Source organism: Uranotaenia lowii, chromosome 1 (genome assembly GCF_029784155.1).
Source record: "Uranotaenia lowii strain MFRU-FL chromosome 1, ASM2978415v1, whole genome shotgun sequence".
NCBI classification, from domain to species: Eukaryota; Metazoa; Arthropoda; class Insecta; order Diptera; family Culicidae; genus Uranotaenia; species Uranotaenia lowii.
Window position 1 is genome coordinate 31,354,000 of NC_073691.1, and position 22,065 is coordinate 31,376,064.

Below are 22,065 nucleotides of genomic sequence, written 5' to 3' on the forward strand. Positions count from 1 at the left end.
TCTTCATTTTCAGTTTTTCCCGGGATCCCGAAAATTCCCTGGAAAAGGATTGGCAGATTTCTCCATTTCCGGGAACGCTAAAATGATCAGAAAATGGACAATTTTAGTGCATTAAGAATTTAACATTTTAGATCTGGAAAAATGTTCCGAAAATTTTCTTGGGCATCAGTTTAAACACAAATCCCTGATCAATATTTGAATTCCTGTGGAAAATCATTGAAAATAGGAATCAAAGAGAAGCTGATTAATTTATTTGTGATATACTGAAAAGCTTTAGTTGTCCAGAAAGTCCTAAATCACTTTTAAAATAACGGAAGCCCCCGAGTCAAAAAATTAACATTACTTTAATCATACCAAGCACTAGAAACCTAAGAAAGGAAATAAAAACTTGGAAATCGGATTTAGAATGTTAAATATAACAACTAAGGAGGCCTCGTGGAATTATATCTCGAATAGTTTCACTCGAATATAAGCTAAAAGGATTCCCTAGAGTGTGTATTGCAGAACTTTTAACGCATTTATGAAGGTCAGGCAAATCAAAAGCATTTTTTCTAAACTTGGTAAAATCTGAGCATATGATTTGGAATTTTTCAAAACCAAAATCCGGAAAAACCTGAGCATAACTTAGAGGTTATTCAGAAAAAAAACCATGAATGAAGTGAGAAATAAAACTTCAAATTTCATTATTTTATTAAATAACTAGATGAAGCCCCAAACATTTAGCCCAACTAAAGTTGTCAGTTTTTTTCCTGTGTATAAATCCAGCAAAATGCGGACATGTATTTACAATGCTGTGGCAACCAGTTTGTTTGCTTTTCTTGTTCACTTTACTTAAGGGGGGGGGGGGTCTAACGGGTAAAAAAAACACAAAAACAAATGTATTCAAATTTTTTGCATTATACAAAACATTGTTAAAAGAACATTTAGTAATTTTTTCGTAGAAAAATATTGAAAAATGAGCCGGTGACGGAGCACTTTCGAGGATGCCTTTTAGAAAACAGGATTTGCGGTGGACACTGTATCTCAGCACAAAATCATCTAAAGTCAAAAAATCAGAGCAAAATATTTTTAATAGATGTTTTTCTGGACCCCAACGTTTTTACTTAATTTAAAAAAATATTATGAAATTTTTGTGGCTGTTAGAAGTAAAAACTACGATTTTTCACGAAAAAATCCGCCATTTTCATTTGTAAAATCTCCCCAAAGTAAAAAAAAAGAAAAACGTTGGAGTCAAGTATTTTATATGTAGAAAATATGTTCCAAATTTGAAAAGAATCGGATAAGTAGATTTCAAATGACGATGTCCACGGACTTAAAAAATGTGCTTTCGAGAAAAACGCGTTTGAAGTTTCTGCTCTTGCTTTCTTGCAGGAGATAAAGGCCTATAATTTCTACAGTTTTGATTCAATTGACTTGAAAATTTGACACAACATTCTTGAAATGTTTTACAATAAAAATCGATTTTTTGAAAGTGTTAGACCCTACACATTTTACAGATTTTTTAAATTTTGTACGTATTTCCAAAAAAATAAATTTTATGTCTACATAAATTTAGGATTTCTGACTTGGTTTGGAAAATTATGCTAAGATTGATAAATGTTTCTTGAATTTTCTTAAGTGAAATATGAAAAACTCATTTATTCAAGACTTTTCAAAGGAATTTATGCTGTTTCCAACACAGAATATCTAGGCTAGAGAAAGTCAGAATTTTTTCGCAAATTTGTTTTCGGCAACCTTTACTGACAATATGTTTTCAAATTAATGTTGTGTCACATTAGGAATAACTATTGGACAAGTTTTTGCGTTCCCAATATTTGATATTAAATTTAAAATTCGTATCACAATTTTTTAGTTTCACTACATTACATAGAAATGATTTTTTTTTGTGTTTATGAATATGAAATTGAAATAAAATTTATATTTTGAATGACAAATTTAGTAATTTCTTCTTCGGCGCTGATTGTAACTTTGTTTCTTAAGTTTGTATATGAATTACATTTATAATTTTTTCTCAATAATTGATTTGAAGATATTATTAAAACTTATGATTTTAGGATTCGAATTATGCTCTTGAACTCATATATCGATATCTCCATAAAATTTGAATTTAACTCTTTTGGTTGTTTTTTTTAATTTTGTATTGTTAGTCTGAAATCTGAATGTTACTTTCCAATTGTTACGAGGGAAATATTTATCCTGCTTCCGATGAAGCAGTCAATACCATGCTATCGACGGTGAAATAAAAAAAATCAATATCTATCTTTTATTTTTTGGTAACTTGGAGAATAATAGAAGCTGATAGAGTTATTAAATAAACTACGAATCGAATTTTAAAAATTAACAGCTCTTATAAGAGTTTTTGATTAGTTGTTATATCGAAAAAAAACAACAATGATTCGTAGGGGCCTCGAGAAAAATTGCAGGCCCTGTTCATAACTAACATACAGTTTGAATGATTGAAAATATATTCTCCGAATGAAGGCTTTATTAAGAAAAAAAATTAATTTAAGAGTCTAACATGAATTATCCCTCTAATTTTTGTTTGCCAGATCTTTTTTTGGTCTAAGACAGTATCAAAAAGAGTTTCAGTAGTCAGTTTACAGCCGGTCTCCTTGAAACAAATCATCACAAGTACTGCATTTCCCTTCCCCCCTATTGGTTATTGGTACATTTAAAGAATGAAGTTCTCAAAACTGTACAAAGAGATTGTATCGCTAGTTTCCAGCAATCTTTTATTTGGTTTATTAAGCAATGTTGATTATCTCGGACCAATCACGGAGTGCAACTATTATCTCGTTGGCCAGAAGGGACCGTAGGTGGACCATATTTTATAGCAAGCTTATCGGTAAAAAGTGTCCTTTCTAGTTTGAACATCTCAAGATTATGAAATTTTATGGACGGATAGAAGGGTAGAATTTTTTAGGAAGTATTCATAGTTATAGTCATAGCGACTCGTTTTTCAAGTGAGGTGTTTTTCATAACTTTTTCCGGTACCATCTTAATTGTCCGAACGGTTCAAATTACTTAGACGGTTCATACTATTCAATCGACTCGTACGGTTGGGACTATTTGGATGATGCGAACGGTTCGAACGGTTTGTACGGTTCACATAACTTGGACGATTCGGACAGGTTCGAACGGTTCGGACGGTTTGGAATTTTTGGACGGTTCGGACGATTCAGACGGTTAGAAAAGTTCGAACAATTCGGACGATTTGGAAGATTTGGATGGTTCGAACGATTTGAACTGTTCGGACGATTCGGACGGTTTGGACGATTCGGTCGGTTTGAACGGTTCGGACGATTCGAACGGTTCAGACGGTTTGGACGATTCGGACGGTTTGAACGATTCGGACGGTTTGGACGATTCGGACGGTTCAGACGACTCAAATGGTTCAGACGATTTTGACTGTTCGGACGATTCGGACGATTCTGACGGTTTGGACGATTCGGACGGTTTGAACGATTCGGACGGTTCGGACGGTTCAGGCGACTCAAATGGTTCAGACGATTTTGACTGTTCGGACGATTCGGACGGTTTGGACGATTCGGACGGTTTGGACGATTCGGTCGGTTTGAACGGTTCGGACAATTCGAACGGTTCAGATGGTTTGGACGATTCGGACGGTTTGAACGATTCGGACGGTTCGGACGATTTGGACGGTTCAGACGACTCAACTGGCTCGGACGATTTTGACTGTTCGAACGATTCGGACGATTCGGACGGTTTGGACGATTCGGACGGTTCGGACGATTCAAATGGTTCGAACAATTCGGACGGTTCGGACAGTTCATACAGTGTCGACAATACAGACGATTTGGGCGTTTCGGACTATTCGGACGGTTTAGACAGTTTGAACGGTTTGAACGATTGGACGGTTCGGACAACTCGGACAGTTCGTACAGTTCCGACTATTCGGACGATTTGGACGTTTCGGACGAACGGTTTGAACGATTCGGACGGTTCCGATGACTCGGATGGTTCGGACGATTCGGCACGCCGAAGATAAACTTGAAAATGTTAGAGTTCGTTATTGGATTGAGATATTGGAACTCTTTATCTGAATATTTGTTGGATAATCTACAAATACTTGGACAATCGGCTTCATTTTTTAAATCATTGGAAAAGTAAATTCAAAACTCGTAGAGGTTAACTATGACACTTGAGTGAATCCAGAGATGTGGCTCAGACGTTAAACTATATCGAAAAAGGAGAAAATTACCCTCAGGAAGCTTTCATCATAAGTTTAAGTGTCCAGAATCTCATCCTAACGACAAATATTTCGTATAAAAAATGGAACTTACCTCGGTCTACCAGTTTTCGACGATTCCCGATCGAATTCCTCTCGCAGTTCCTGCACCAGTTGGGCGTAGTTCTCCCGATCCTTCGGCTTTGATCCATCCCGGAAGGCGGGATATTCCCAGTCCAGATCCAACCCATCGAAGTGATTCTGTCTCAGAAACTTAATGGAATTCCTAACAAATTGGGCCCTCCGTTCCGGATCCGCAACCAGTGGCGAAAACCTTGACGATCCCTCGTTCCATCCACCGATGGCCAGCATCGTTTTCAGGTTCTTGTTGTACGTCTTCAGTCCGGTGAACTTGGCAAAGCCGCCTGGAAAATTGAAAATGATGTTTAACTCCTAGTTTTGAAAAATTTTAGAATTTAGATAAAAAGCAAACCTTGTTCAATGTCCTGATACTTGTCGTACGGTTTCAGGGTGTTCTCCTTGGTGAATCCTCCGAACGAGTAGATCAAGTGGGTACACAGGTAGGGGTTGATGTTTTGCGGGTTGAATTTGGCGGTTCCCGGTCGATAGACGGACCAGTTTGTGTAGTAGCATACGACCCTTTGGTTGTTTTCTGCCGCCTGCGACAGTCGATGGCCCGCACCGACGATCGCTAGCACAAGAAACAACCATGTTGCCGCTCCTCGTTGAAGCTGGAAGGAAAAAAATTAAAAAAAATCAGGTTAGATTTCATGAAAATGTTTCAATGATGCTGTTTTGTGCCTTGAACGCATAAGAATTTAAAATTTTAACAAAACTGATAATTTTACATTTGATAGTACAGTCTTCTAAGAATGAAAATCGAAAATATGTTATGCATATGCCTACTAAAAAAAATCCATAAACAGCTAGAGCCAAAGTGATTCAGACATTCGTTAGTTGTCATACGCTAATCGATCATGGCTGCCTTCGATTTGCTAGACATTACGAAACAAAAACATAAAAAGCACTGTCTGCAGTTTTTGTTCAACAATCCGTGGCCTTGCTACGTAGTTATCATTCTTTGTTCGAAAAAAAATGTAGGCCTACATGTTCCGATGAATTTTGACTAGACCCTGGACTCAACAAACCGTAGCATTCGAATACCTCCAGTAGCCATAAAAAAACAACGGCTTACACAAATGTTTAGTCTACTATCCACGGCTTATTGACGTTGAGAAAAACATACAAACATTTTTCAACTAATTCAAAACGACTCCTTCCCGAAAAGTAAAGATTATTTTTTTTAACAACATTTTTAACGTTTATGGCCCGCCAAGGTTGTCAAACTCGAACCCAACCCTATGGCGACCGTCGTAAAAGTGCTATAAAACAATTAAAAGGCCTACCATTTGACCAAAGAAAAACCAACAAAACATAACCGTAAACTATGGCTAGCTCGAACAGAAGGCTTAATGGAGTAACCACCTTATCGAAACCGATTAACATTATCAACCACAGAAGCGGCCCGAGCACACGGTCAGCTAGCTTGCTACCGGTTCTGCCGTCCGCTGTCATTCATTATCACCCATGTTTGGGGGTCTATCGGTCAGTCGGTCAGATGACCGCACCCCGTGATTCCAAACAAGGTAAGTTGGAGGGACCAACCAAAACAAGCTGATGGAATGACTGAATGAATGACGGATTAGCTGGCTGTTAATGGAAACTGAAATTTTTCGTACTCCTTGCTTTGTTTGCAATAATGTTCGCCGAATATTTTCAATGAATACATTGCGCCGTTGGAGGCTGTTGCACTTTTAAGCCGTCAGTTGGGACCGTTGGTGGGTGGAGCTAGTCTAGTAACAACTAATTGGTACATCAGTAAAAAAAAAGATGTACAATATAATTTTTTTTATAAATTGATACACTTCATCGAGCTTCAATTTATTTATACATGAGTTCTACAATAAAATTCTCCTGTTAACGTTAACAGTTGATAATGCCGGGTCTCATCAAGTTTAAATTTTCACAACAATATCTACTACCTGATTGTAATTCCATTGCCTACGATATGTTAGCAAATTTTGGAAAAATTTTCCAACCTAAATTTGATCATTTGTTAGATATTGTCGATCACCTCTCATTGGTGATATGGCAGATGTTAGTTTGAAAAATTTTTGGAAAAAGTTTTGGATCTACTTAGCCAGACTTCACAATACCGTGACGAAAGCTGATATCGAGGACCTTGTCAAGGAATGCCTATCCTGCGATGCTGCTGAGGCACACCTTTTGGTAAAAAAAGACTCCGACTTATCTCAACTCAAGTCGGTCTCTTTTAAAGTCGGCGTTGACTTAAGCCTTAAACCCGCGGCATTAGACGCTAGCACATGGCTTGCTGGAGTGCTATTCCGAGAGTTCGAGGATTCTGGGTCAAAAAACCTGTTCAGACAATCTTTCCAAGTCCGCCATTTCCAAAAGGCTCTCACTAGCCAAGCTACACCGACAGCTGCACCCAGTCGATTTACTCCTACTGTGGGAACCGGTACTCCGGGGTTCTAACCCCGGCTTCTATTAGCGATGGATCCTCAGTTCACACTACCCCGCTTCGACACGACGACGACGACCCTACATCTGCTCTTCTTCGCACCGACAAGAGTTCTTCACCGGGACGCAACGAATTGGGCATTTTGGAGACCTCGGAGCACTTCGACTCAGTCGCGCTGATTCCGGCCAGCGTCATCAGTCGTCCCGGCCCTGAGTTCGATTGTTGTGATGAGGTTCTCCAGCCTGCATTCTCAGACAAGTACAAACGTTGTTTTAGAACCTTCCCATTGTGTGACGAAATTTTAGTTTCCAGCTGCTCAGACACGGCATGCTCTGACCTGAATCACCTGCTGCCTGCCTTCGAGTACGATCGTACTACAGCTTCTTCATGGGCTTCTTCACCGGGACGCAACGACCAAGGCACTTCGGAGACCCCTGAGCCTATCCACTCAGTCGCGCTGATTCCCGCCTGCGTCATCAGTCGTCCCGGCCCTGAGTTCGATTTTGGCGACGGGGTTCTCCAGCCTGCAACAACAGGCAAGTATCCATTTTATGTTGGCCCTGCTCCTCGTGATGGACTTTCCCTTTCCAGTGCACTGCGAGCCTATCACCGTGCTACGCCCATTAGTTCTTCGGCACGCTCTTTTCCGAACCTCGAAAATGTAGCAACTAGTACAAGGCCTTCAGCACCGGGACGCAACGTATCAGGTCTAACGGAGACCCCTTTGCCCTTCGACTCAGCCGCGCTGTTTCCTGCCAGCGTCTTCAGTCGTCCCGGCCCTGAGTTCGTCTGTGGCGCAGGGGTTCTCCAGCCTGTGGACTCAGGCAAGTATGGCACTCCCGACCGGTTTCCTCCGCCTGATGGTAATCTCTTTTCCAGTATTCAGGGATCTAGCTCTGCTTCGGAAACTTTTGACTCAATAACCTTGTACTACCAGAATGTTGGAGGTAGGAACTCGTGTCTAGCGGACTATCTGCTCGCAAGCTCATGTTGCTGTTATGACATTGTCGCCTTCACGGAAACATGGCTGGTCGTTCAGCGTTCAGGTCGTTCAGCGTTCAGGTCGTTCAGATACTCTTTCGAGCCAGATATTTGGACCTGACTATTTAGTGTTTCGTTGCGATCGCAGTCCACGTAATAGCAAAAAGACCATCGGTGGCGGAGTGCTGATTGCCGTTAAGTCAGATTTCCCATCGTTGCTCATCGAAGACAGTTCCTGAAGTGATCTGGAACTTGTATTGATCCGCATTGATCTTGGTGACCGTAAACTTTATGCCTGCGTACTGTATCTGCCTCCTGACTGCACGAGAGATGTTGCCCTAGCTGAATCTTTTTCGCGCTACTTATCTAAAGTTAGCTCTCTCTCTGTGCACCCGAAGATGACATTCTAAAGCATGGATCACTACAAATCTGGACGCATTAAAACGGGTCTATCTCGGAGCTATGTGAACGAAATAAAAATGTTTTGTTATCAAAATGTAGGGTTTTTATTGCACTTTAAAGAAAAAATAATAAAAAAATATTCCGATGTTGTTTTGATGAATTTTCGAACTTTTCGTTGAGTATCACTCATTATAGTTTGAACACCCTATTCGCTGACCTCAGCGGCCATTTTGTTCCACAATCTCTTCATCTCTGTCGCATCCCGAGTCGTCCTACCATTCTTCTTCATCTTCTGCTTGACAATTGCCCAAAATTTTTCGATAGAGCGGAATTGAGGACAGTTGGGTGGGTTGATGTCCTTTTCGACAAAATCCACCCGTTGGCCCAATACCACTGTAAAACCTCCTAGCTGTAGTGGCAGCTTGCCAAATCTGGCGAAAACTTAACTAGTCCTTTGTGAGATCTAATGTACGAAAAAAAAAGTTTTTCAGGCATTCCTCCTTGTAAATTTCGGAGTCCATGGTCTTGTTTTATCACAAAAACCGGAATTTTTCGTCCGCAGCTGCAAATACCTTGCCAGATCAAACACTTTCTTGCAAACTTATCAGCAAAAACGAATTTGAAGTTGCCGGGGACATCACCATGACCAGTGCAGTGCACCACTGCAGTGGCTTTACATAATTTTTGGCCAGAAAGCTGCCCAAAATCCATCTTCACGTACGTTTCGTCATCCATGAGGATGCATCCGTCGAACTTCGTTGGAATCTTCTTGTATAACTTGCAGGCACGTCCTTTGGCTACTAAATTCTGCTTCAATGTCCGGTTTGGTTGCTTACTGGTCCGATAGGATCGTATTCCTTCGCGTAGACGAATTCTGCTGACGGTGCACCGGTCGGCGTTGAATTTCTTGGCAATGTCATAGTCCGACTACCCTGTGTTTTCCTTGATCGTTCTCAACACCTTCAAATGCAGTTTCTGATTCTTAGGTCCACTATAACGCTTGGTATGAACCTGCCGATCTATAGTACGCATCTAACGGAAACGTTTGAGAACGCTACACACGGTTGATTTGACCATTTTTAACGATTTCACGGTTTTTGAACCCGACCACGTCGGGTTTTTGACGTGGGTGTTCAAAATTTATTTTCATCTCGCGGCTTCCATCACGTGTAACTTTTTTGAAACAAAACGAATCGTAATGAAATTTTCAGCACTGGTAGAAGAAACATTCCTCTACAAAGTGCTGCCAAAACATTCCAGATCCGACAACTAGGAGCACTATGGTAAAATAAATAGTGCGTCCAGATTTGTAGTGATCCATTCTTTAGTATGAAAAACTGAGTAATTTGGTTCATAATTAACCCATCTACATCTACTATCGATCAGATAAACTTTATTTTTTTTATTTTAATAACAGATCATTTGCATGGAACTTTCAATGGAAAACGTTAGTTTAAAAAAAAAAGTAAGTAATTCTGACAACGCTGTAAAACTACAAAAACTTTACTGCATAAAGATTTAAAGTTAAATAACATTGTTGTAGTTAGAACATTTTGAAGCGTGAAAAAAGAAGTAACGATTTTAAGGTTTGCTTTATATTTTCATATCAAATCAAATTTTGAAGTAATGATTTTAATCAATACAATTTTCATTTCATGCAGTGTTGGTCATAATTTAAGTAAGCAACGAGCAAAGATTAATAACTTTACAAAAAAAAATTTTAATATGTTTCCCTTCGGATCTGATTTCTTAAATTGACGACAACGGAATACGACCTTAGAATTGACGACAACGGATACATTAATTACAAATCATAATTGTATAAGATAACTGTAAGAACATAACTGAATTAGCTTTTAACTTCATTCAGGATGAAAAGATCCGAATTTAGGTGAAAATAGAAATAAAAAGCCCAACAGAGCCAAACCAATCAGTTCAACCACTTAGCAATTGAACTATAAATCTTTAAAACAAAACTAGTCATTTGATAGTGGCTCCATTTGTTTCCGTTTTTGTTTATCATAAAAATACGTGTAGCATTAGGACCTCGTTAAACCTTTGTAAATTCATTAATTACAACACATTTATTGCGGTCCTTGCATCTAAGCCGAAAAATACCGAATTTTGATTTTGATTTTGAGCAAGTTTTAACACACACTAAAATGTACATTTTTACATAATCTTACCAAATTTCGAGATGAAAACGTAAAATTTGACAAAGTTACAGCTAATTTTGTGAGGCAATCTCAATTTTCCCTTATTTTACTTCAACAGCTGAATTTTTCTTCCTAATGCCCGCAGAATGTTCGAGACTCATTGAATAAAAAGTGTATAAGTTGATATTGCGAAAGTTTCATGAAAAAATATCAACTGTGAGAGAAATGGTATTCATTTTATTTAATTTTTTTAACACAGCTGTATCTCAGAAATCACTGTATAAATTTTACAAACTTAGTATACATCTGATACTGATAGCGTTGGGTTTGAATTTATAGAATAAACATTTCTCATTCAATTTAATACATTTGAGTTATGCTCCCAAGTATGGAGCTTATTTTTTGAAATGTTCAGGAAATAATTGAGGATTCATCCTTAATTATTTTTATATTCTGGGAATCACTTTTAATAATTGCCATTTGTTCTATTTAAAAGATTAGAACCCCATTCTAAAGTTTTTTGAAGGAGAAAAAAATAAAACCGCATAAAAAAAAGTTACAGATAATTAAATATGTGATTTTTTAAAATTGTCTATATATTAAAAAGCTGTTCCTAGGCTTTTAATCTTCACTTTAAGGTTTTCGTAGCATATCAAGAATTAATTGTGATTTTTTCAATGGAAATTTTCACCACTTCTCATAAATTTGAGAACTTCGAAACGGTTGAGGGTCGCCGTAGAGTGGTCCAATCAAAGTGAATTTTCACACAGATTTTTATCTGTTTGATTGAAAAAAAAAAATCAATATTATAGAGGAGAAGCAGTGAAATTTTAGCTTTTAAAAACCTCCATATTGCTAAGGGCAACCCTAATACACAGTTTTCAGTTAAGCTACTTTAATTATTATGAGAAGAATTATTTTAAATCTTAACTCTTATGAAAAGTGTTTAGATTCGTTGCTACTACTTAAATATCGATAACCTTTTTCAACGAAGAGTAAATTTTTAAACTCAAAGTATAAAGACTGTATGAAATTAAAAAAAAAAGCAATATAACGATCATTTTCTGGAGCTTTATAAACAAGTTATTTTTATAACTGTCTGATTCAAAAGACAAATTGTTCAATTGATTTTTGATCTGTGAGAAGATGTGAGGTCCTTGCATGCATTTTTTGTTGAAGTTCGAATTGCTGAATTGGCAATTTGGAGCCATCTAAAAATACATATTTTATAAGACCAATTTTCTACCACAAGGATTCACTTTTTGCATGTTTACAATTGGTTCTTATAAAAAATTCTTGAAACACCTCAAATAAATGAATTTACAGCTTATTGGGTTGCACAAAATTTATAAGGACAACAAATTTAGGAAACAAAGCTAAAATTGAAAAAAAAATTCAAATCAATTTGGAGGACCCGAACTAGCAATGAATTTTTTAAATCGAAGAATTGAAAATTTTCCCATAGTGGTTAAATTTTGAAGCGTTCGGTTTTGTATTAAACTGACAAATACAAAATGAAAGTTATCTCAAAATATTCCAAATATCCCAAAACGCAGTTAAATTTTATTTCTACTTGCATTTAACATCGTATTCCGCATTCAATGGTCATGGGAATCTAAGTAGAAGTATAATCACGTTTTTCACACTATGGTCTATAAACTATATGTTATGAACCAGTTCTTGACAGTACCCACAGCCTAAAGCATGAACTAGATCGAATGCAATTTTCCCATAGGCCAAGAGATCACTTAGTGGGTTGACATGTATGGTAGCAAAAACCAGTAAATATGTTCGCTGGAAGTTCATAAATAGGTAGTTCTCCACATTCTTACAAGCTTCCCCAGTCAAAAATCTCAAGAAGAATCAAGATGTTGTTTTCGTATAAAAACTTGGCCACTACAGATTCGATATTGTGTTGGTAAAAAAAATGTTCAGACTTTTTTCAAGGAAATCAGCAGAAAAACAAAACTCAAAAATATTTAGATAAAAAATAAATGAATAAAACTAAACATCATTAGAGGAAATTCAGTAAAAAAAACAGGACAGTGATTTTTTTTTCTTTAAATATACATTTTCGTGTAAATAATTGATTACATTAATATAATTTTCTATCGTAAGCAACAGATGGAATGAATCAATGCATTGATTTAATTCATTTACCTTCTCAACCTTGAGTATACAATATCCCATTGTATAAGATCATTCAATAAAGGTCACTCAGATCATTATACGTTCACGATTATTTTTCAAGAACTTTCTCACGGAATTATACAACCGAATGCTCCCGTTGAGTCAAGTCCATAATCCGAAATTGGTTCAATCGACAGAAGGCTAAACAGCATCCATTAGTGGCAATCAAATCACTTGACGACGGGGCTTGACCGCTCAAATAAGAAATAATCCCACACAGTTAATACCTACTAAGCATCTGGATCACATGCTGTCACAAATAATGGGGTTTTACATTTATTAAACTTGTCTAAATATTTTTCGTTTGGAGTGACACATTGATTCACCGCATCATTAAAACCATTCGAAGACTCTTGGAGTAGAAAATTGAGATAACTCTACAAAAAGCCTTCGTTTGCAAACGACTCACACAAGAAAGAAGAAAATCGAAAACACACAAGAAAAAACAGGCTCAGAACCAATCGAATGCCACCACATCATTCTTGTCTTACTGCATACACGTCATACAAAAAGATGAAGAAAAAAGGGAAGTCCATTTGTCCGAAACCCCGTTTGACCTTGTCATAAATTCATGCTTGACGGCATCTTTTCATGAGAGACTTCAACGCCTGCAAACCGCATTCGAAGCAACGAACCCATGAACTTCATGATGAATTCTATCTCTTCGAGCATCAGACCTCAGACGATCGACGACGATCCAACGACTAAGTTAACAGATGATCTCGATGAAGATGGTGGCAATTCATCACAGCACGTGAGGGTGCCGTCCGACCATTAAATGATGCTGCGCGGACGTGTGAACCTTATGATTCTAATCTATGCTGCTGCTGCCATGCCGCAGTCGTACTTCTCGATGGTGTAAAAGCTTAAAGATCACATTTCGGGACCCTGCGGTTTCGTGAATTGATCAACACCGATCAACGAACGAACGAATGAACGGCGGAACGAAACCGGCAAATGGTTAACGATTGATGATCTAGCTGGATACTTAAAAAAAAAGTGATGCGTCTAGCAACCGTGTGATCTAGCTGAATAGTTTTTCTCTTTGATGAAGGATGCTACCGGGGGGGGTTCATAAATTGTGCTTTGGTCTTCGGAAATCGGTACAGGTAAGATTGTGGTTGTTGTTTAGGGCTGCAATTTCACAATCAGCACGTTTGAACTCTTTGGTGGTCACATTTGAAAGTGTCTGAGAGGTCAATCGTAGCTGTGCCTAGCAGCTTTTGATATTGGACAAGAACATACAAAGGTAATGTCCCCTTTTTAAGATCTTTTTTTGTAAATACATTAGGAATTTAAATCCCGATTGTAGAAAATGATGATTAGCAAATTTAAGATTGATTTTTTTTTACAAATTAAGAATGCCCATTACACACTTTGGCTTTGAAATGAGACGGGTTTACTAAAGCAGCAAAACAAGATCGTGATCCCTTCTGAGCGTTCTTATACTTCGAAAGATCGGAAGAAGAGAAGTGGAGCAATGTGGATCGTGAGACCTTCTATTGAATTCTAACGATCGTATGTTTCATGTTACTTTGCAGTCGTTCTGTGCATGTCATTCATTTGACACTGGACATTATTCTAGCTTCAAGGAACTTGACTGGGTCACTTTTCTGCCAGCTGAGAAAAGAGACCTCCAGCAATGTTTGGAGAGTGCATTTCCTACTACATTCTGTCAATCCAGATGCTTTGTGCTTTCGAGTTGAGAAAAATGCTCCAACTTATTTTACCAGTTCATGAATTCCATTCGAGGAAGAAGCGGAGAGTTGAACTCACAATAATTAGGACTTCAATTTCAACAATTTTCCCATGGGTAAAACTGAGTGCAGGATTTCAGTTTTAATTTTATCTACATAATATTATTTTTTTATTTTGCTAGTTCCTAGAAACGAAAAAAAGGGCAGCTAATATAAAAGTTATGATATCAGAATGAACAAGCATTTAACAAATTTAACCATTAAATTAACAGATTGTAATTTATTGAATAAGTATTCTACGGTTTTTGCTTATTGAGTTTTTGCGGTAAGTAAAAGAACTTTTTGAAATTTACGTAACGTTTAGGGTTACTTTTCTTCACCCATCCTCAGACGTCTAAAAATATTTACTTTTATAAAAAACTTTATTGAAGACTAAGGCAATGATCATTGATCATTAAGTATCCGGGCACTTTATTTCGGTGAAAGCTACGTTAATAGAGCTCGGATATGCAAAACTTTAGTATCGTTGTGTTGGTTATAAAAACGACTATCTTGCCTATTTTTGATAGATTTTTAAGTTAACGTATTTTTGAGATATTTACGATGCAAAAAGACATGGTAAAAATAATTTTGCACAAATTTGCTCCTTTTACGCATTTTTCGGCTCGAAAATTCTTCATTGTTGACTTGAAAGCTCATGAACTGTTGATTTTTTCTGGTTTTCTGGAGCCACTCTAAGATCCACACGAAGTTCAAACCAACCATCGGAATGCAACCCTTGATCTTAAAAATGGTAAAAAGTCTATGGTTATTGAGGATAACTAAATGCAGACTCCTTAAATAATGCAAAAAATCCATTTCCGGCAGGCGAAAAGTGTTGCCTGACTAGTAAACACCAAGTAAATAACTAATAATGATCAGTTCCAAAGATCGCAATCTCTGCATCCGGTTTTTACGCAATATGACAGATGTGTTCTGATGAACAAAAAAATTTATGTTAAAACCGGTTTTAAGAGATCGAATTCTCCGAGATGCCTACTCATGAAAAGGTTCCAACCAGATTCCAATTGCCTTATCCAGGTGAGTTTGTGTAAAATATCATGATTTTGCAAAGGATTTGCTTCTACGGCAAAAAAAAATAAATCAATACATGACTGAAAAAAGTGTGCAAATATACTTAACAAAATTTTATGAAAAAGTTAGAGTATTTCTTGAAATCATTGATAAATATTTTTTTCATATTTTTACATTAAATGTCATATTCACACCTTCATTTCCTCCATAGAAAGTTTTTCGATCAAATGAATAGTTTTTAAAACACACACGTTTGTAACTGCACGGATTCTAAATGATCATAGCCTAAGCTGACTCGGAGTGCTTTGCTATACTATCCAGAAACTGTTGAAAAACTATTTAGATTCTTAAAAGTTTATTGAAATGAAATCTTAATTTTAGTTTCATAGTTAAAATTTAAATGTTGAATTAGTTTTGTTTTTGTATTGAAACTCTAAACTTGACATTCAAAAACCCTACCTCGTCCGTAGAATGGGTTTTTGTCAAGAAGTGTGTTTGAGAATTTGATCTAACCATTTCAGCTTCAAAATAAATTAATCTAATACCAATATTTGAAATCAACAAGATGAAAGCCATGTATCATGAATCACGATGGTCATCAGAATTTGCAGAATAATAACAAAAACCTAGTTTCCTCTCCTTTATCACTAAAAATTTTGATTTACAAAAAATCGACACTTCCATCTGTACCGTTGAGCCGTCAACACGTACGCCGGAGCATCGTATCGTTGCTGTGTACCTGCAGGAACATTTTTACATTATTTATTTTTTCCTTACCTGTTTTTCCATCAGCACTTTTCAGTGCTGAAATTATTTCTATTTTCTTTTATTCATATTTTTCTCTTTTCTTTCCAGCATGGGGAAGTCTTCGGCCGGCTCAAGGGCCGGAAGAAAACGGATTGCTGAACCTAATCCAGGGCCATCTGCCAAAAAAGTTGAAATTTCCAATTCATTCGATGTCCTTCATAACATCGGTGATGAGGAAATATTCATATTTAATTCTGATAAGAGTACTAAGAAACCTTCTTCTTCTTCTTATACTCTTAAAAACGAAAAGATTCCACCAATAACGGTCACGATTCCTGACTTCAATGCCTTTCGAAAAGAAATCGTCACTTCCGTCAAGGATGTGAAGATTTCTTTTCAGATCGGTCGAAGGGGAACTGCTCGTATATTGGCGGAATCTTTTAATGATTTTCAAAAGGTTTTAAATTATTTGAATAATAAAAAACACCAATTTTTTACGTACGACACTAGAAGTGATCGTCCATTTAAAGTTGTACTTCGTGGTCTCACTGGCGATCAGACACCGGATGAGATCACAGCTGAATTAAATTCTTTGTTAGGTTTTTCTCCAATTCAAGTAATTCAAATGAGGAAAAGAACCAACACGAATAATATCAGTAGTGTTGGTTTTGCTCCTGAACTTTATTTGATCCATTTTAAAAAGGATCAGGTTAATAATTTGCAAATTCTTGAAAAGGCTCGTCTTATGTTTCATTGTCGAGTCAAATTCGAACCTTTTCGTAAATCTTCTACCAATTTTCTTCAAAATATTACGCAATGTCGTCGTTGTCAAGCTTTTTGTCATGGCACTAAAAATTGTAGAATGAATGCCAGATGCATGTTTTGCGGCTCATTCGATCATGAAAAATCTAAATGCCTTTTTGGTGGTGATAAGCCAAAAACAGATTTTTTTAAGTGTGCAAATTGCGCAGGTAATCATTCCTCGAATTCGCTAGACTGTCCCATCAGGGCAAAAATTATTGCTTCTAGGAAAAATCCCAAAGTTTCCAGAAAAGTTTCTTCTCCTCCTTCCTCTGTTTCGTTTTCACACGTCGGGCCGGCAAACAACCTGCCTGTTCGCATTCAGCCTCGGTCTACATTGGAATCACGGCTGGGTAATACCCGAAGTGATTTTAATGTTACCTGGGCTGATTCTGCGCCCCAGACTCGTTGTTTATCGTTCTCAGAGGTGGTTGAAAATGGGTTGCCCTCTTCAGGTTTAACTAATAAAAATGGGAAAAAACCAAGTCTCAACGTTCATGCGAAGGCTTGGGAAAATCCCCGAAATTCAAATACTTTTTCTTCTCCTTCCTCTTCTGATTCTAATAATTTTGTTGATTTGGGTGAGATTACTGAGGAAAAATTAAAATTTTTGCATCAAAATTTAATGGAAATGATGCAACTTATGTTGAAAGCAAATTCAATGTTTGAAGCTTTCCAAACTTCTTTTAATTATGCTAACAAAATTATTATGACTTTACGATTCCCTCATGGATCCAAATAGATGTTTAAATATTATGAATTGGAATGCTAGATCTTTGCTGGCTACCCAAGATGAATTCTTTTTATTTTTGAAAACTCAAAACATACATATTGCTGCCATCACTGAAACTTTTTTAAAGCCAGACATTAACTTGAAAAGCAATGCTTTCTTTAAAATTTTGCGAAATGATCGACTTGATCGACAAGGTGGGGGTGTAGCTATTGTCATCAATAGTCGTCTCAAATTTAGACTTCTTCCTTCTTTCAATACAAAAGTCTTAGAAACAATTGGAATTGAATTAGAAACTTCTATGGGGAAAATTATAATTATTGCCGCATATTTGCCTTATCAATGCAGCGGTGAACAGAAAAATTTTTTGAAGGGAGATTTACAAAAACTCACCAGAAATAAATCTAAATTTTTTGTTATTGGTGACTTTAATGCAAAACACCGATCTTGGAATAATATTTCATCAAATTCAAATGGGAATATTTTATTTAATGACTGCTCTGCAGGTTATTATACTGTTGAATGTCCTAATGGGCATACTTGTTTCTCTTCGATTAGAAATCCTTCCACAATTGATTTGGTTCTAACGGATTTAGGCGAGCATTGTAGTCAATTAGTTACTCATGCGGACCTCGATTCAGACCACCTTCCAGTAACTTTTTCTTTATCCCAAAGTCCCATTGAAAACCCTTTAAAATCAACTTTTAACTTTCAAAAAGCTGACTGGGAGCGATATAGGAATTTTATTGAACGTAATTTAGATGTAAACGTTCCATTGAATTCAATTGAAGATATTGATTTGGCTGTAGAAAATTTGACAACTTCAATAGTCAATGCTAAAGCCGCTTCAATACCCAAAGTTAAACATAAATTTAATCAACCTTTAATTGATGATGATTTTCAGTTTTTGATACGACTGAAAAACATTCGTCGACGCCAATATCAACGTACTAGGGATCCTTATTTGAAATTTATTTATTGCGACCTTCAAAAAGAGATCAAACGTCGTTTAAAATTCATTCGCAATGAAAATTTTGCCAAAGCAGTAGAGGACATGAAACCCTACTCAAAGCCATTTTGGAAATTAACTAAAATTCTGAAAAAGCCCCAGAAGCCAATTCCTACTTTGAAAGACGGGGATAAACTTCTTTTAACGAATGCAGAAAAAGCTCAAAAATTGGCCCAACAATTTGAGTCTGCTCATGATTTTAATTTAAACGTTGTAAGTCCAATTGATGCTCAAATTTCCCTTGAATTTGATGATATTCTTTCTAAGCAAAATGTATTTGAAAGTTCTTGTGAGACAAATATTGATGAACTTAAATTGATTTGCAAAAAATTTAAAAATATGAAAGCCCCGGGGGAAGATGGGATTTTCTATATTCTTATTAAAAAGTTGCCTGAAAGCACTTTAAATTTTTTATGTAAAATCTTCAATAAATGTTTTCACTTGGCTTATTTTCCCAATAAATGGAAAAATGCCAAAGTAACTCCAATTTTAAAACCTGGAAAAAGTGCTTCAGAGCCTTCAAGTTATCGACCAATTAGTTTGCTTCCATCTTTAAGTAAACTATTTGAGAGAGTTATTTTGAATAGAATGATGATTCACATTAATCAGAATTCTATTTTCCCTGATGAACAATTTGGTTTTCGTCATGGACATTCTACTACACATCAACTTTTGAGTGTAACTAATATGATTAACGCTAGCAAATCTGAAGGTTATTCAACTGGTGTTGCTCTTCTTGATATTGAAAAAGCTTTTGACAGTGTTTGGCACAAAGGTTTAGTAGCTAAATTAGCTCGATTTGATTTTCCTGTATATCTCACCAAAATTATACAAAATTATTTGACTAGCCGAACCTTACAAGTAAGCTATCAAAATTCATGCTCTGAAAGGACACCCATTAGAGCTGGTGTCCCTCAGGGTAGTATACTTGGGCCAATCTTATACAATATTTTTACTTCTGATCTTCCTGATGTACCAGAAGGAAAAGGTAGAAGATTATTTGCTGATGATACTTTGCTTTCAGCCAAAGGTCGAAATTTACGGGTGGTACGCAGTAGACTGCAACAAAATTTAAATTCCTTTTTGAATTACTTGAAAATGTGGAAAATTTCTCCTAACGCTTCCAAAACTCAACTTATTTTATTTCCCCATAAGCCAAGAGCTCAATTTTTAAAACCTAATGAAAATCATTCCATAACTTTTAATGGGGTTTCATTACAATGGTCTGATCACGTGAAGTACTTGGGACTTACACTTGATCGGAATCTTAGTTTTAAAAATCACATTGAAGATATTCAATCTAAGTGTAATAAATATACTAAATCTCTTTATTCTCTCATCAACAGGAAATCCAGGTTGTGTCTGCGAAATAAGATGTTAATATACAAACAGGTATTCCGACCAGCGATAATGTATGCAGTTCCGATTTGGTCTAGCTGCTGCGCGACGAGGAAGAAAGCCATCCAGAGGATTCAGAACAAGGTTCTGAAAATGATTTTGCGGCTTCCACCTTGGCACAGCACCGAAGATCTTCATCGGATTGCGGGCATTGAATCGATCGAAGAGATGGCCAACAAAATCATCTCCAACTTCAGAGGCAAATCGATGCAGTCTTCCATCGCAGAGATTCGTTCTCTTTATAACTAGTTTAATTTTAGGATTTTTAGGACAAAACATCGTGCTGATATGAAATATTCTTCAAGAAACCAATTTCAGGCTAAATTTTATTTTGGATTTCTCGTTCCTCCAGATGCTCAATATCACATTCAAAACCGTTTTGATAAATTACACACGGCCACAAAATTAATATTCTTCGAGGTGCAAAAAAAAGCTGAAAAGGTGAATAAAAAAGCTAATTTTGACTTATTTGGGTGCCAGGGATCTAAATATGCAATTTTTCTATCAGCTTTGGTTTTTTAAATAACTTCCGAAAATATTTTTAAACCATTAAAGAAATTTTTGCATTTTTAACAAAACTTTAAAACAAAATTATAACGTTCAAAAATTTTAAATATTTTTAATCAATTTTTACCTTTTCCCAATTGAAGTCTTCAAAAAAAGTTATAATTAAAAAAAAGTTAATATCAATTTGTTAACATTTCCCCTTTTTTATTAATTGTTAAACCTTACTGATTTTAAAATATTTTAAAAGTAAATATCCAATCGTTTTGCAGGTGTAAACTGATTTTGTTTAATGAATTTTTAACTTTCTTCATTTATGATAAACATACTAGTACTGATATCTTTCCGAATTTTTAAAACCTGCAGAATTTAACTTTTTTAGATCATGCATCATCATCTTTGAAATATTATTCCATAATTGAATAAAAAAGGTAATATAAACAAATTCTGAATCAGATTTTTCTTTGACTTGGGTTTGTAATTTAATCAGTTATCAGTGATCGATTTCACTTAAAAATTATACATTTTAAAGCTTATAAACTTCCTATCTTCAAAACTCAAGAGGATAGAAAAAAATGACAAATGATTCGAGTTCAAAACGTTTAAATCTGCCAAATCCATTATTCAATTTAAGGCTCAAAAATGCTGTTGCTAAGAGTTAGTAAATAAATTCTATTAATAAGTTTTGAAAATGATAAGAAGAGTTTATTGAAAAAAGAAATAATTTCAAAACGTTTAAAAAAAACTTTTTTTTTCGTATTCACATTTTTTCTTATTTTCAAATAAGTTTACCGAATTTTAAAGTCAAACTATTTAAATTTTTAAAAGTTTGTCTCTGTTTTTTAATTCTGAAATTTTATTATCTGAAAACATAATATTCTTGGAAGATTTTTAATTAAAATGCTTAATAAGAAAAAAAAAATTCCACCTTCTGTCTTTTCAGGTCTTCCTAGGAATTGAAAGAAAAGAAAAATGAAAGAAAATAGAAATTCCAATTGAAAGCGACATAATATTCAGAGCTTGAAATTTCAAACTGTAAACCTTCAATTGAAAACAAATAAAAGTTTTTTTAATTTTCATTACATACAATCATGTTTCATAATCGATCATGATTTTTAATTTATCTATAGAAAGTTTGAAAATGGATTCGAAGTAGCTACTTAAAAGCTAAGTTTTAAAGCGCAATGTCAACTCAATTCGTATTATTTTCGTGCTTTAAAAATTATAAAAACTGTGCTTTCAATATTTTCAACAAAACTTGGAATTCGTTATTTTTATTTTTATTTTTTCAGTTTCTTTCTGATCATTTCCATATCTGTATTTCATTTTTTTTATCATATATAGTTCAATTATCAACTATTGAATAAATTTACCCAGGTTACAAATTAAATTTTCTCTTATCGAGAATACAGATTTCAAATTGTGAGTATATTTTTGTTTCGAATTGATACTTTTAAGTTGCTAGACTATCACTACTACTACTAGTCTACTAACCAGTAGATGATCATTGGAAGTAGTACTACAGCGGTTTTTTTAAAATCAATCCTTCAATAGAAGATGAAGAAAAGAAATGTAAAATGAGATTATTAATAAATAACAATCATTATCATTTTTTTACAATTTT

At 35.7% G+C, this 22,065-nt stretch overlaps 1 protein-coding gene across 2 annotated transcripts in view; it reads right to left on the reverse strand.

The window, feature by feature from the left end:
* LOC129746674 (mucin-5AC-like) overlaps positions 1–22,065 on the reverse strand; it is a 267,526-nt gene that overhangs the window by 98,906 nt on the left and 146,555 nt on the right. For both annotated transcript variants that reach the window (XM_055740621.1, XM_055740548.1), the window contains exons 3-4: positions 4,683–4,941; positions 4,305–4,614 (exon numbers count right to left, since the gene is read on the reverse strand). In XM_055740621.1, coding sequence (XP_055596596.1) covers positions 4,305–4,614; positions 4,683–4,941 — 569 coding nt within the window. The remainder of the gene's footprint in view (positions 1–4,304; positions 4,615–4,682; positions 4,942–22,065) is intronic.